The sequence below is a fragment of the Solanum dulcamara genome, chromosome 12, assembly GCF_947179165.1.
Source record: "Solanum dulcamara chromosome 12, daSolDulc1.2, whole genome shotgun sequence".
Taxonomy (NCBI): Eukaryota; Viridiplantae; Streptophyta; class Magnoliopsida; order Solanales; family Solanaceae; genus Solanum; species Solanum dulcamara.
In genome coordinates this window covers 38,786,562-38,800,471 of record NC_077248.1, presented here as the reverse complement: position 1 = coordinate 38,800,471, position 13,910 = coordinate 38,786,562, and the positions used below count along the sequence as shown (strand labels likewise).

The 13,910-nt window shown below is 36.5% G+C and overlaps 1 protein-coding gene across 1 annotated transcript; it reads right to left on the bottom strand.

Annotated features, from left to right (window-relative positions):
* Positions 1-2,541: 2,541 nt before the first annotated feature.
* LOC129875968 (putative late blight resistance protein homolog R1A-3) lies at positions 2,542-11,509 on the bottom strand. Its single transcript, XM_055951231.1, has 3 exons — positions 10,891-11,509; positions 3,371-5,618; positions 2,542-2,748 (listed from the first exon to the last, which is right to left on the bottom strand). The coding sequence occupies exons 1-2, from the start codon at positions 11,323-11,325 to the stop codon at positions 3,402-3,404; spliced, it is 2,652 nt and encodes an 883-aa protein (XP_055807206.1). The 5' UTR covers positions 11,326-11,509; the 3' UTR covers positions 2,542-2,748; positions 3,371-3,401.
* Positions 11,510-13,910: the final 2,401 nt, after the last annotated feature.

The following is a 13,910-nucleotide window of genomic DNA, read 5'->3' as shown; positions in this document are numbered from 1 at the left end:
GAGAGAGTGCCACATAGCAGCAGTTGGAGCAAGGGTGGTGGACCCCCCTACCACACACACATACCACGTGGCAGCCCATGATTGGAGGAAGGGATGTGTTGGCCCACTTAGGGCTTGACACGTGTCACCACTTAGGGCTTGACATGTGTCACCACTTAGGGGATGACATGTGTCCCCCCTAAAGTAGCCTATATATGTATGTTTATGACTTTTTATTTCCATCCTTATCTCATAAATCATCTTTATCAAAAAGAAAATTCTAGAAAAGAGGAGAAGGGAAACATCTAGCTAGAAGAGAAAGAGAGCCACGGTTTCTGGGAGAAAAAAAGAGATAAGTTCTCCAAGTTTGTTCCATGAATTAGTTATCTACGGTATACCACGAAGGTATGAAGGTGTTCGTAATATAAATTTACGTTTTGGAGCAGCCCCAAAATGTTAACAAACAGCCCCGAAGTTTCAGCTGCGCTAAAGGAAATTCCAAGGCGAGTTCTGGCAAGTTTTGGCGAGTTTCGGGAAAGGTAAGGCTTTCCCTTTCAATTTGAAGTTTATGATGTTGTTATGGGGTATATTACATGTCTTAAGTTAGGCTGGAAGTGGAAAAAGGGTATAAGGATGCTTGACATAAGAAACAAACTAAATTGAATTGGTTATAGCTAAATTGAAGTCGAGTAGTGGGTTGTCGTTGTGGTGCTGCGGGTGCAGCTTGTTGGGTTGCGTGTTGCAGGGCTTAAAAGTATTTTAAAAAGGGTGTGGGTGCTTCTGATTGCAGCCACATGACCCTCCGTTTGGTATGGTTAAATATTTTTCGAAATAAAGGTTAAAAACTATATTTTGGTATCGTAAATTTTGAGCTAGTTGTTTGGAGTTGTATTGTGTAATGTTGTGGTGGTTCAATTGTATATACGCTGTTGGTTGTTGTTGTTGGTATGGTGGTTGACATGGTGGCCGAGTTGAAATCTCGGGGATGTTGAAGTTATAGGGGAGATGCTGCTCGATTTTCGGTAACTTAGGAACTAGTAATGAACTAGTCGAGGGAAATGGATAAGGAAATGACCTCTATGGAGACTTGGTTGTAGAGTTGGAATTGGAAAGTGAAAGGTCATTAACCATAGTATTACTTTCATTTTAAATAGGTTCAAGAGACGACGAGGCGAACATATTAGGAGTAATCCGTAAGAGGTATGTAAAGCTAATTGTTCCTTCTTTTGGCATGTCTTTGGCATAAGTAGGTAAAGCATATTCTTTCTGTTGGCATGTTTTGACATAAGTATAAAAAGCTAATCTTTCTTTTGGCATGGAAACAAATATATGAATTTTATATGATTCCCAGGAAGTTTCTATTCCTAGAGCCACTAGGATGGCCAATTTCTTGATTTCCCAAAGATATTTTATTACGCTTTGATACGAGTATATGATTTCAGAAGTTCTATTTTGATATAATCCATAGTGACTTTCAAAAGGTACTTGATATGACTCTTGTCTTGATTTTGAATGATAGCTCATTTTGATTATTCCATCGAGTCTCAAATATGATTTAAATTGCATATAGTTTCTCACTACTCCACTCGTGGATGCCTCAATGCTTCCTTCACTGAGCCCGGGCCAGGTTTGTTATCATACGTACCTCTCTGCATTGTTCATCGTATCCCGACGTGAGGGGGCAGGTACGCCCTGTACATGGGTTTGTAAAGTTATGCTGTGCCATGTACAGGTATGATATGATATGATGTAATATGGCCATCTGAAATGATATGATTTGTTATGGAGATATTTCCTACTCTGAATGTATGTTGTGCTGTGGCGCCAGTGACGGGGTGGCGACCACATTTTGTTCAACGAGTCCCGTAATAGGGCCGGATATGGCATATATTTTTTCGCTTGCATTATCAGGGGTTGTAAAAAGTATTTTGATATTTCTGAATATTTTGCCTTTGTTTTGCACGTTCTTTTCTGGTGATGACTTTATTTATTACAGTCCTTGCTTTACATATTCGGTACATTTTCTGTACTCACCTCCTTTCTTCGGGGGCTGCGTTACATGCCACAGGTACAGACGCTCGATTTGATGATCCGCTCGCTTAGGACATCCACCCTGTTGGTTGGCAGTGCTCCTTTGTCCGGAGCCCTATTTTGATACTAACTTTTTTGTTGTATATTTATACGTGATGGTTAAGGGTACGACGGGGCCCTGTCCCATCATATGATTATGCTATCGCTTTGTAGAGGTCTGTAGACTTGTGTTGTGGGTTTTGTATATGTGTTTTGGGCTTGTGTTCAGTGACGGCTTTAACGGCCTTCGTGTGCTACATCTATTTTCGTGCGCTCTCTAGCGATCTCTTTTAATTTCTGCATTTGTTCATTCTGCTAACACGCTAAGTGGGGCTAAGGGTACATATGGGTGCCCAACTCGAGCACCAGTCACGGCCTACGGAGTTGGGTCGTGACAAGTACATTCATAATACTTTCCTCTAGCTTCCAACGGAAGCAATATCCAAGCGTAGAATCACCATATAAATAAATTCTTAAAATATTACACAGGTCTGAAGCCAAATACTACACACTAGATCAATTCTTATTGCAAGTGCAAAATACATCTTTCTTGCAGATTAACATATTACAAATGAAGAACATACAAGCTATGGCCACAATCAAGAAGACAACAACCATGAAAGACAGACATGGACTCAAAATTATCAAAACACTTGGGATCGTTATCAAGAGCAGGATTTCTTCGAGTTCATTGAGGACCTGCACAAATTACAAAATAATAAGCTTTCATTTTCTAAATAAAATACATTGTAGCATGAAACCCTGCCAAGAAAGTTGTGATCTATCACATGTTCATCACAACCCTCAGTTTAAGCAACAGACGTGGAAGAACCAAAGGGGAAAAACAAATTTCAAAAGAAGAAAACAAAAAAGAGTTGGTAATTTTTAAACATCTGTCTCATATTGCTAATTGATAAAGCTTGTCAGAGGAAGGGCTATGCAGCATAAGTTTGTTACCTGTGTGATGTAAAATTAACTGCTTTTATAAAGAATCTCATGATCTGATGATGACTAATACTACTTTGAATGTCAAAAAAGATTGCGATTTGTCAGATCTGCTATCTTATATATGGAACAGTTGGAGAATATATTATAGATTTCAGGAGTCCCAATTACCAAAATAAAGTGCCAAGGCGAATAGCTGAGCATTACCATACCACATTACAAACAACAACATTTGGGACAGAAATCCTTGATCCCATTCATTTATACTGTACGGACATGGAAAATGGGATAGCAAAGTAGGGCTAGAGGAAATCTCTAAAGATTATGAACAAGAAATTAAGTAATATAATTAAGGTCAGGGAATGCTTTAACTGACCTGTCAAGAAACACTGCACATCCTATTGCAATCAGAGATCAGGAGGGAATATGGAAAGCTTGAACCCAATGGTTTTAGTCCCTTCTTGAGTTTTCTTGTCTTTTTTGGATTGTATTTCCCGTGCAGATATTGCTGCTGTTTTGGTGGAATTTTGCAACTCCATCACTTGGAAGCTGCGTATATCAGCTAGGCCAATGGGGATTTGCTTGAGTTTTTCACAGGCGATGAGACCAAGATGCTTAAGTCTTGGAAAATCATCAGCTGATGCTTTCCAAGAAACTATGTTTGTCCTTTCAATCCACAACACCAGTAGGGAACAAAAACCACCAGCAGACTCCCAGCACTCTCCCGTAAACCCATTTTCTTTTATCTTCAGGAATTCAAGGTGTTCCAACTGACCCAATATAGACATATCTTTCCACTCCAACCAGGTGTCTAATAAAGTCAGCTTCCTCAACTTTGTTGGAAATATATATGCAGGTGGAAGGCGTAACTTTCCTGTTTGAATACTATCATTTATCAGCTTCAAGTTTTCAAGGTATTCTAGCCTCTTAACATTTTTTAACGATGCAGCAGACTTATTATCAAGAAGCACAGCTATTTTCCCACGGATGCCCAGCTTTTTCAGGTTTGGAGTCCTTGCAAACACTTCTTCAGTGCAGCTTTCAGGAGCAATTGTGGAGAGAGTTTGCAGACTTTGATTTACCAAAGTAACTTTACTATTTTTTGGAGCAACAGGCACAGGCAATTTAGCAGAAGAGTTAGTGTGCAGATGCCTTAGTCTTTCCATATTCCATATGTTTGCTTGAATATCAAGAGTGTGTTGTTGCGTGTTAATTATGATTGTTTGGATGTTCCAAAGTTCTCCCATGAGTTTAGGAAGAATCTTGATTGAGTCAGATGAGAAAGCAACATACCTCAAATGATATAACTGGTAAAACTCCTTGGAAAAGCGACTGAAGTTGATGGATTCTACATCCAAGACCCTTAGCAACGGAAAGCCTTTTGGTATGGTTGGGATGTCGGCAGATGGCATCTCAATCTTTTTTGAAGAAAAAGATAAGAATGACCTGACATGTTCACCTGAGGGTTTTGTAGAGACAAAATCCAAAACTGAGGAATGAATGCACAAGCGACGGTAGGTGGATAGTTCTCGTTTTCCAGGAAAATATTGCTCAGATCCTAGCTTTATTTCATGGAAAAGATTTTCTTCCTTCATAGCTTCTTGCCTGCAAAACTCGTGCAACATGTCATGAAGACGACATGTTTTGATTTGACCATCAGACGTTCTTTCCATTACCATCACTAGATTCCTGTTGATGAGATCATTCAAGTTGTCCTCTCCTTTACACTCAAGAGATAAGTGGCCTTTGTACTGTATGAATCCTTCCGCAATCCACAGACGGATTAACTTCCAAGCAGGGATTTGAAAGCCTCCAGGGAATGCACCACAATATAAAAAGCATGCTTTCAAGTCATAAGGCAAACGATCGTAACTCATCTGCACCAGTTTGTTACAATTCTCGGGTTGGTCTCTATTTATGAGGTGTTCAGTCACACTCTCATCCACTTGTTTCCACTCTCTTGATGTCTTGCCTTTCCCTATTAGAGCTCCTGCAATAACAACAATAGCAAGGGGTAGTCCCTTACATTTCTTTGCTATGCTCTGTCCAGAGAGTTCCAATTCAGGAGGACATTTATCCTTGTGGAAAACCTTCTTCTCCAGTAAAATCCAACTTTCATCTGCAGTCAGAAATTTTAAATCATGAGGTATGGGAGTGCATTGTTTAGCGACTTTGGAATCTCGAGTGGTCAACAATACTCGATTGGGTTTGTTGTTATTTGGGAAAGCTATTTTGATACGTTCCCAAGCTTCATCGGACCATACATCATCCAAAACCACCAAGTATTTTCCTCCCTTTCCCAAGAATTCTTGTATTACATCAGCCAAATCCTCCTCACACAAGCCATGATATTGTTTGGTATTTCGAGTGAATTTGCTGATGATGTTGAGAAATAATTCTCTTCTCCTGTATGATTGAGACACATAAACCCAAATACGAGTAAAAAATTCGTACCCGATTGTAGGATGCTTGTAAATTTTATTTGCTAGGGTCGTTTTGCCGAGACCAGGCATACCAACAACTGGAACAACTTCCAGGCGATTTGATTCTTCAAGAAGGCGTTTGATTACGTTATCTGCTTCTTCGTCAAATCCAACCACATCATCTTCCTCTACCACTGGAGGCTTTAAATTAATATATATAAGATAAAGATTAGATATGTGAACAAGTAAGAGGCGAAAAAGCAGAGATAGAAGAGTGACATTTATCAAGAGTGGTACATACATACAACACATACATGTACTCAGGGACGGACCAAGTAAAGCCCAGGGGTTCATCCGAACATCCTTGCGAAAAATTAGACTATTTATACGTGGTTAAAATTATTATTTTAATATATATATATATATAATAGATGTTGAACCTCTTTAAGACTTATTCATATTTTGAAACACCATGATAACATCCTACTACTCTCAATAAAGTTGTTAGCTAAAGAGTTTGGAGTTTGATTAATGTTGTTAGCATGAGTTAGGAAAATTAGTTATCCTACTTTAGTGAGTAGATTTGTTCTTAATTATGTAAATCAATTAGAATATCTTGTGGGATTGTAGTAGCATATTCTTTGGGATTGTAGTAGCATATTTTTTGGGATTGTAAGTATCTGCAGATTTGCCCATATCTTTGTAATTCTATATAATGTATAGCTACATCATAATGAAGATTATCTTTTCCACACATTTTGAGTTGGTATCAAAGAAGTTGCTCCTCTAATCATTATCTTCTCTTTTCCTAAATCGATTCTATCATGGGTGAATCCTCAACACTGTTCTAGAACCTATAGCCATTCTTTCGATGTAAAACTCAATGGCAAGAACTATTCTCTTCGGTCTCAAGTTGTTGAGATGTTTGTTGCAAGTTGTGGAAAAATGGGATACTTGTCGGGAACAATTAAAGAGCCTCTTGCTAGTGATGCCACTTATGAAAAGTGGAGTATGGATAATGCTGTTGTTAAAAGTTGGCTTGTCGGTGCCATGGAACCCGACATTATGAGCTTATTTGTTCGTCTTCCGACGGCCAAGAGTATTTGGGATACCGTGTCTCAAACATATTACGAAGGGGCTGATAGATCAGTGATTTACGATCTCTCTTGCCAAGCAATGCATATGAAACAAGAGGGGAAAACGGTTTCTACATACTTTACAGATTTGCGAAAAATATGGCAGAAACTCGATCATCGTAAGCCCATTTCTTTCACACAACCTGATGTTGTCCAGGCCCGATGGAAGGAAATCGAAGAAGAACGTGTGTATATCTTCCTGGCTGGTCTGGATGATATTTATGATCGTGTCCGAAGTGATATTCTTCGTGTGAAGCCTTTTCCCAATCCAGAATCTGCTTTTGCTATGGTTCGAAATGAAGAACAACGGAGGAACACAATGTTAAATAATAATACAGATTCCAGCATGGCTATGACAGCAAAGACTTCTATTGTCCAGAATCGAAATTACCATTCAAAAGCTCGTAGCAATGGTGAAAAGGGTTGTACTCATTGCAGTAATCCCAAACATGCAGTTGAAAATTGTTTTAAGCTGCATGGATATCCAGATTGGTGGGATGGTTTAAATGAAAAGAAGTCTAGGGATCGGCGAAATCAAAAGGATGGTGATAAAAATGATGGAAAAGCTACTGTTATGGTTTCATCCAGCACATAACTGCCAAATGCTGGAACGGCTTTGGTTTCAACTGAAATCAGTGATTCTGATTTAACTATACCTAGACACTCATTAGGTAATATTGGATCAACTCTTACTAATATGAATTCTGATAAAGACGTTGGATGGGTTATTGACTCTAGAGCCACTGATCATATGACCTTTGATCAGTCGCTTTTGCAGGCTCCTAATAAGCCACATCATTCAAATGTGTCCAATGCAAATGGTGTATCATCTACAGTTACTAGTGCTGGAACTGTTGTTTTGACTCCCTCCTTTGTCTCTAGAGCATACATTATTTGTTCCTTCACTATCCAATAATTTGTTATCTGTTTCTCAAGTAACTGAACAGTTAAATTGTCTAGTATTAATGTATTCTCATTTTTGCATCTTTCAGGACCTCAACAGAAAGGAGATTATTGGGCGTGGTACTAAAAAAGGGGGGCTTTATTATGTGGATAATGTATGCCATGGTATTTCTCTAACCAGTCAAGGTTCCTATTCTGCTAAAGAACACCAAATATGGATGTGGCATCGAAGATTTTGTCATGCTTCTTTTGGCTACATTAAACACTTATTCCCAACTTTGTTCTCAGAGTGTGATTTCTCTAATTTTCATTGTGATGTTTGTGTATTAGCTAAAAGTCATCATACTACTTATCCTTTAAGTACTAGTACGGTGACTGAACCTTTTGCATTGATTCACTCTGATGTGTGGGGTCCTTCTCCAGTTTCTAGTTCATCCGGATATCGTTGGTTTGTAATCTTTGTTGATGATTTCAGTCGTATGACATGGATTTATCTAATGAAGAATAAAAGTGATGTTTCTGAATGCTTCCGCTCATTCCATAAGATAATTCAAACTTAATTTTCAGCCAAAATAAAAGTCCTTAGGTCAAATAATGGAGGAGAATTTGTTAATCAAGTGTTGCAGTCTTGTCTCCAAAATCATGGCATCATTCATGAAACTACATGCTCTTTTACAACTCAGCAAAATGGCGTAGCAGAGAGGAAAAATCATCATATATTGGAAGTTACGCGTGCATGTTTGATTAGTTCTCATATGCAACCTGCATCTTGGGAGGATATTATTTTGTATGCTGTTTATTTAATAAATCGTGTACCTAGTAGTGTTCTCCATTTTAAGACTCCCTTAAATCACCTCTCTAGTTCTGTTAGCCTCTCATCTACCTTAAACTTAGAACCTCGAGTTTTTGGTTGTGTTGTTTTTGTTCATCTCCCAAAACACAAACGTACCAAGCTTGATCCATGTGCATTACGGTGTGTCTTTGTTGGGTATTTGCCTCATAAAAAGGGATACAAATGTTATCACCCCCCTACCAAGAGATTTTATGTTATTGTGAATGTGTCTTTTTCTGAGACGGAGATGTATTTCTCTCTGAAGTTATCCAGTTCTCCTCTTCAGGGGGAGAATAAGGTTGAAGAGCAGAATTGGATGGTGTTACTAACTGACAATAGTGGTATGAATGTGTTACTACCTGGCAATAGTGTTATGAATTCAGATAATACATGGCTTAGCTCAACATCTCAGGACCATGGCATTCTCAATCAAACAGAGCAACAAGAAAGTGAAGAATCTCCCTTACCAGTACCTTTAGTACCCACCAATGATGCTCCTTCTAATGATGTTCCTGAGGTATGTATTAATTCTGAGGTAACTAATACTAACAATTTAATTGATGATACTACACCAGTGGTTTCTAGTGATGATAACAGGAATAGGTACCAGTTACCTCCTCAGACCAATCAAGGGAAAGCACCAGAAAGATACTCCCCTGATAATCCAAAGGAAGTCAAATATCCTATTGCTCATTATGTTTCCAGTGGACACTTACCAAGCTCTATCCAAGGCTTTGTGAATCAGATGTCATCGGTTAAAATCCCTACAAGATTTGATGAAGCATTTGATGATCCTAAATGGGCAGAATCCATGAATGAGGAAATGTGAGCACTAGAAAAAAACCAGACATGGGATATTGTGTCGTTACCAAAAGGGAAGAAACCTGTTGGATGCAAATGGGTTTTTTCGGTGAAACAAAAGCCATATGATTCAATTGATCGGTTCAAAGCAAGACTAGTTGCTTGTGGCTTTACACAAACTTATGGTGTTGATTATCAGGAGACTTTTGCGCCTGTGGCAAAGCTAAGTACTGTTAGTGTTCTATTATCTATAGCTGCTAATCTTGATTGGCCTCTACAGCAATATGATGTGAAAAATGCTTTTTTGCACGGAGAATTGTCTGAAAAAATATATATGAGCATACCTCCTGGTTACAATACCTCTGGAAATACAAATTTGGTGTGCAAGCTAAAGAAGGCATTGTATGGTCTGAAGCAATCGCCTAGAGCATGGTTTGGAAGGTTCTGACTAACAATGAAGAAATATGGCTATACTTAGAGCAATGCAGACCATTTCTTATTTTTGAAGAGACAAAATGGTAAGATAACTGTTCTTATCATTTATGTCGATGACATGATTGTTACTGGTGATGATGCTGATGAGATGACTAAATTGAAGACTTGTCGTCTGAGTTTGATATGAAAGATCTAAGTGGATTAAAGTATTTCTTGGGTATTGAAGTTATTAGGTCCAAACAAGGAATATTTTTATCTCAGCGCAAATATGTTCTTGATTTGTTAAAAAAAACGGGTATGTTAGGTTGTCAACCTATTGATATGCCGATCGAACAAAATCATAGCTTAGAGGAACTTCCTGATCAAGTTCCTACTAACAAAGCGAGATATCAAAGATTAGTGGGACGTTTGATATACTTATCACATACCCGACCAGATATTGCTTATGCGGTTAGTGAGGTAAGTCGCTTTATGCATAATCCAAGTGAAGTTCATATGAATGCAGTCATTAGAGTCTTGAGATACTTGGAGTCAGCACCAGGAAGAGGCCTCATGTTCTCTAAGAATCACCATACAAAAATTATGGATTATTGTGATTCAGATTGCGGTGCAAAAGGAGAAAGACGATGCTCAACAACTGGGTATTTCACTTTTGTTGGAGGTAACCTGGTTACTTGGAAAAGTAAAAAACAGAAGGTTGTCTCATTGTCTAGTGCAGAAGCTGAATACAGAGCAATGGTTAAAGGTATCCAAGAATTACTATAGTTGAAATGACTTATGGGGGAGCTCGATTTTTCACTCGATGAACCTATGAAGTTATTTTGCGATAAACAGTCAGCAATTAAAATTGCAGAAAACCCAATCCAACATGATCGTACTAAACATGTGTAGATTGATCGTAATTTCATATATGAGAAATTTGAGGATAAGACAATTGAAGTCCCATATGTGAAGACCTTAGAGCAGCTGGCTGATGTTCTAACTAAAGTTGTATCCAGACAAGCTTTTAATAACTCACTTGTCATGATGGGCATACATGATATCTATACTCCATCTTGAGGGGGAGTGTTAGCATGAGTTAGGAAAATTAGTTATCCTACTTTAGTGAGTAGATTTGTTCTTAATTATGTAAATCAATTAGAATATCTTGTGGGATTGTAGTAGCATGTTCTTTGAAATTGTACTAGCATATTCTTTGGAATTGCATATCTTTGTAATTCTATATAATGTATAGCTACATCATAATGAAGATTATCTTTTCCACACATTTTGAGTAATGTATCCTTGAATTTATTGATGTTTCTCACTAGTGTACTCACTTTCCCTTTCCACAATCAAAAAAAAAAGTGTGTTAATGATGTGATACCTTTCTTTCTTCGAAACCTCTGGCAGATAAATCATCATCTTGAAGGGCCTGAAGGCCAATGGCATTATTCTGTCGGATCTCTTTGACTTTGTTTCGTATAGCTTTGATCTCTCCAGCTACTTCCCTGACTCTTTTATAATGGGGAAGGTCTAATACCCTAGTTACTCCCTTATCCTTGTGAAGCTTAGCCTCAATCACAAACTTATCAATAGCATCTTCAGCTGAGTAAACCACAGTTCTGATTTTTTTGACAAGTTCTTTGAGAACGTCGTTCTCGTTGCGGCACTTGGCAGCTTGCTTAAGGAAGGCGTTGAAATCATTCAGATCTTGAAGCAGACTCTCAGCAGCCTCCTTAACTCCAAGAATCAAATCAGCGTTGTCCCGCAGCAGCTGCATCAAGTTCTCCACAAGAAATTCCACTGCTACGTTCGCCATTTTCTTCTTCTTCTTCTTCTTTTTTTCCAACAAAGACCAGAGCAGCAGACACTATAATTGCAATACTTATATTGCAATGGGTGTTGACTCCAGTTAAGTCTTTCTTTTGTAGTCTTCCTCTTTATCATTCTTCACCATCATGGAAAACGAATAAACAAGAAAAAGTACTGACAGCTGTCTTGCTAGATGATCCATGGGTACCCATTTCCCCCGTCATTAGCTTCAAAAAATAAAAAGATAAAAGACTCCACAGCAAGTTGATGTCTTTGGAATGGTCACTTGCCCTCTGTCCCATCTTTTCCACGCAATTGCTAGCGTACTTGGCTTTTTTAAAGTAAGTACGATTCGATGAGAATACACAACAACAACAACAATAATCCAGTGAAATCCCGTATCGTGGGATCTGGGGAGGGTAAAGTATACGCAGACCTGACTCCTATCAATGTAGGATGGCTGTTTCCGAAAGACCCTCGGCTACGATTCGATGAGAATGATTTTTCCAAAGTATGACGCAATTGCTAGCATAACTGCTAATGAGTCAATCCCTAATGAGAAAAGGTATAAATTCCTCTACAAATTATTTTAAAGAGTCAATTATACATTTAAATTATCATAACGATATATTACACACTTAAATTATCTAAAAGTAAATTTATTATTTTTGTATAACATTACTCCCATAGTATGTGGTGTATTACACTCGCTGTCATTCCAGCGTCATGTCAAAAATTATAAATTTTTATATCTTTTTTTCTTATCTTTATTAATTAACTTTTCTTTTATTAACTATATTTTACACTAATTAACTCCTAATTAATTATTAAAACTCTCATAACACCACTCATTCAACCCCCCCCCCCCCCCTCCAACCCCAATCGTCTTCTCCACCAAAATCAAAGTTACCCTACTTCGTCTTCTCAGTCATACCCAAGCACTCTCTATTTTTTTCTAGTCAAAATATTTTAAATGATTTTGCCTATAGATTTTATTTGCTTGAATCTGAACAATTTGAGTGAAAGATAATTTCTATTTCATATCTAAAGTGGAAAAAAAAAGAAGTTTGACTTATAGATTTTTAGGTAGAATTCTTCTTCTTCTTAATGGGTTTTGAAAGAAAAAAAATCAAGATTCAAAATGGGGAGTAAATGAAAGAAAGCAAAGGTGGGGGCAGGTAGGTTCCAAAGACACTTGAAGATTCACCGGCTAAGGCGACGGTGGCCGGAGGGAGATTTTTCAATGTTATTTTGTGGTCTCACACTTTGACGTTGTGATGAAAAATAAAAAATGTGATGAAAAATAAATAATTGTGTTGGAAAATAAAGAATGAAGAAGAAGAGGATAATAGGTGGGGTGTGAAGAAGAAGAGAGTGCGTGGGTGTGAAGAAGAAAAAATGTGGGGTGGGTGATTTTGTTGTTGTTTTTTAATTTTTTTTACTTCTGACGCGCTATATATATTCTTTTAATTTTTTTGCCACGTCAGCTTTAGAGGGGTGATAAATTCACGTTTAAGTAGTTTAGGTGTGTAATAGGTCACCATGATAGTTTAAGCGTGTAACTAACTTTTCAGTACAACTTCAGATGTAATTTATGCCTTTTCCTATCCCCTAAATGGTCATTCAAGTTCAGAAAATTAACTTTAAATATTATTTTTATTTCATTTAGTATCAAAATATCACTCAACCATCACTATTTTTCTCCAAATATACTTAACACTTCAAAAATCTTATTCTCTCCTAATTGTCATGTCATGTCATTAAAGCCTCATATTTTTAATAATATACTTATTTAAATCATCAAACTCATTTAACTAAAATAATAATCTTATTATCTTTTTAAACAAAAATATATTAATTTATTTAAGAAGAAATTTTCATACTTAAGAATCTTTTATCATAATAAAATTTATTTTATACTATGAAAAATAAATTTTTAAAACTTACTATAATGCCATCAATTTTGAATACTTATATACACATATATTCAAAAAATATTGATATAGAAATCACTCATGAACGTCAACTTATATTGACTAATCATATATTGCATTATGGATCAATAATATTAAAGGTCAATGAAACATTAAAAATGAATTAATTGTGTGCTTTGAAATTCATACTTACAATATTATAATTTTGGAAAAAATAGAAAATAAATAAATATTTTATATTAGAAAATAAACTTTTGATCTTTATTAATAAGCATATTAATTTCGTATAATGTGTGAATCATTGAATTAAAATAGGCAATTCAATTTATTATTACTTGTGTTTCATGAGTTTAGGCAATTCAATTCAATATATATATATATATATATATATATATATATATATATATATATATATATATATATATATATTGTATGATAAGATTAAATATAATATGGAAAAGGGTCAAAAATATCCTTAAGCTATTTGAAATGAACAAAAATGTCATCCCTTTATAGTTTGATCTAAAAATGTCATTATTGTTATTTAATAGGTCAAAAATGCCCTTTTTAGAATAAATATATTATTTATTTTCTTTTTGAACACATATTTTTTCTAATAATATTTCTTTTATTAGCAATATTTATTCTACTTCAATTA